Source organism: Rana temporaria, chromosome 9, assembly GCF_905171775.1.
Source record: "Rana temporaria chromosome 9, aRanTem1.1, whole genome shotgun sequence".
Lineage (NCBI taxonomy): Eukaryota > Metazoa > Chordata > Amphibia > Anura > Ranidae > Rana > Rana temporaria.
In genome coordinates this window covers 140,769,660-140,772,135 of record NC_053497.1, presented here as the reverse complement: position 1 = coordinate 140,772,135, position 2,476 = coordinate 140,769,660, and the positions used below count along the sequence as shown (strand labels likewise).

The 2,476-nt window shown below is 48.6% G+C and overlaps 1 protein-coding gene across 1 annotated transcript; it reads left to right on the top strand.

Annotated features, from left to right (window-relative positions):
• Window positions 1-211: 211 nt before the first annotated feature.
• Window positions 212-944, top strand: LOC120914598 (elongation factor 1-beta-like). The gene has a single exon (XM_040325279.1). It carries the CDS (start codon window positions 222-224, stop codon window positions 942-944), a length of 723 nt encoding a protein of 240 aa, XP_040181213.1. The 5' UTR covers window positions 212-221.
• Window positions 945-2,476: the final 1,532 nt, after the last annotated feature.

The window sequence follows — 2,476 nt, the reverse complement described above, 5'->3', positions numbered from 1 at the left end:
GAAAGTTTTGAGGGTGGTTTTGTACAGGGAATGTTAAGTGGGATAGATGTATGTGCAGTGGAGATGCCTCCATAAATTGCATCAATCTTGTTTTTGAAGTGATTGGCATCTTGTGAGCAGTGAATGAGGTACTGGGTGGAGGTGGTGGTGTAGAAAGTAGAGAGTTAAAAGTAGAGAAGAGGCGCTTTCTTCCATGCGTCTATCGAGTGAGAGGTGCAGTAATGGGTTTCGGAAATCTCAAAGCAACCACCGGCCTCAAGGTGCTGAATGAGTTCCTCCTGGCTGATAAGAGCTACATCGAGGGGTATGTTCCCTCCCAAGCTGATATTGCAGTATTTAAGGCACTCTCAGGCACTCCCCCTGCTGAGCTTTTCCATGCTTTACATTGGTATAACTACATAAAGTCATACGAGAAGCAAAAAGCTAGTTTGCCTGGAGTGAAGAAACCCATGGGCAAATATGGTCCAGTGAATATTGAAGACACAACAGATAGTGCACCTAAGGATGCTAAAGAAGATGACGATGATGACATTGACTTGTTTGGCTCAGATGATGAAGAGGAAAGTGAAGAAGCAAAGAGAATCAGAGACAAACTTTTGGCACAATATGAATCAAAGAATTCAAAAAAGCCTGCACTTATCGCCAAATCTTCCATCCTGCTTGATGTGAAACCATGGGATGATGAAACAGACATGGCAAAATTAGAAGAATATGTTCGAAGTATTCAGATGGATGGCTTGGTTTGGGGATCATTCAAGCTTGTTCCTGTTGGGTACACTATCAAGAAGCTGCAAATCCAGTGTGTCGTGGAAGATGACAAAGTTGGCACAGATGTCCTAGAGGAGAAAATTACAGCATTTGAAGACTATGTACAGTCCATGCATGTTGCCGCTTTTAACAAGATCCAATTACATACACAACACAGCACTTCATTGGGCACTTAAAATAAAAACTTGCTGAGATTCCAAAAGTAGAGAAGAAAGACAGCAAGGACTGGAGAACAGAATAATTATGAGAGCAGTGTCGGTGCATCTATAGAGGGCGCTGGAGCGTTGCCCCTCTGGCTCTCGCACCGCCACTGAAATAACATAGATTTCGAGAATAAACTGAGTGGATTGTGGCTCATGCTGGAGGAAGGAGAGTGCCGGGTGTGGAAGTGAGATACTGGAGGACCAGGCTTAGGTGCGATACAGTATCCACAGAAGCGGGCAATATGACAGGAGGGGGAGCAGCATAACGGGGCAGGGAGCAGTGTGACAAGTGTAAGTGAATGTGTTTGTGCAGGGGGGGGCAGTATGACATAAGGGAGCAGTGTGACAGGTGGGGGGCAGTATGATGGGGGCCAGTGTGCAGGGGGAGCAGTATGAGAAATGGGGGGCCGTATAAAAGGGGGCAGGGTGACAGGGACAGTGTGACAGAAGGGGGGCAGTATGACAGGTGGGAAAGCAGTATGACGTGGCAGTATGACAGGAGGGGGACAGTATTATAGGAGGGGAGGACAGTGTTACATTAGGACAACTAGACACACCATATGCTGTAGCAGAGAATATATTTTCTAGACTTTCTTACTGGAACTGGGGAAAGTAAGTCTCCTACCTTACCCGGCTGGATTAGCCTGGAACCAAGAAGTAGAAAGCGACTGTAGCACCCTCTACCATAGGTAGGTGCTAGAAGTGAAGATATTTGTTATGGTAGCTGCCAGGCAGGTAAATTTATGACTGCATGTTTTTGATCTGGGGGCAGGGAGTGGTTAGTGTATCAGTGGGTGTGACCACCTGTGCTTCAGTTCTTGGGCGCCTCCCTTGCTTCCAGGGAGAATGTTCTGAAAGAGGGGCAGGGCTGGGAATTTGAGTGACAGGGAGCTTTTTTTTAATAAAAAAGTAAGTTTTCTTCTTCAATTATGGGCACTGATATGGGGGCACTGATGGGCACCGATGAGGTGGCACTGATGGGCACCGATAGGCGGCACTGATATGCTGCACTGATGGGCACTCATAGGCAGCACTGATGGGCACTCATGGGCAGCACTTATGGGTGGCACTGATAGGTACTTATGGATGGCACAGATGGGCACTGATAGGTGGGCACTGGGGGGCACTCCCTGGTGGTCCAGTGTTGGCATCCAAGGGGGGCTGCACTGATAAACAATCAGGGCGAACCCCCCCTGTCAGGAGAGCCACCGATCGACTCTCCACTACTCGCGTCTGTCAGACGCGAGTGAGGAAGTGTCGATCAATGGCTCTTCCTGTTTACATCATGATCAGCTGTAATTGGACACGACTAATCACGTGGTAAAGAGCCTCCGCCGGAGGCTCTTTACCGAGATCGGAGATGCAGGGTGTCAGACTGACACCCCGCATCACCGATCGCCGTGCTGCACGCCCCCACGGGCGCGCGCCTACATGTAATCCTGCAGGACGTCAATAGACGTCCAGTCAGGATTTCACAACCACTTCCCGGACGTCAATTAACTATT

Bases quoted from the DNA above. Each gene is read 5' to 3' on its own strand.
- LOC120914598 (XM_040325279.1), top strand. From the start codon at position 222: ATGGGTTTCGGAAATCTCAAAGCAACCACCGGCCTCAAGGTGCTGAAT.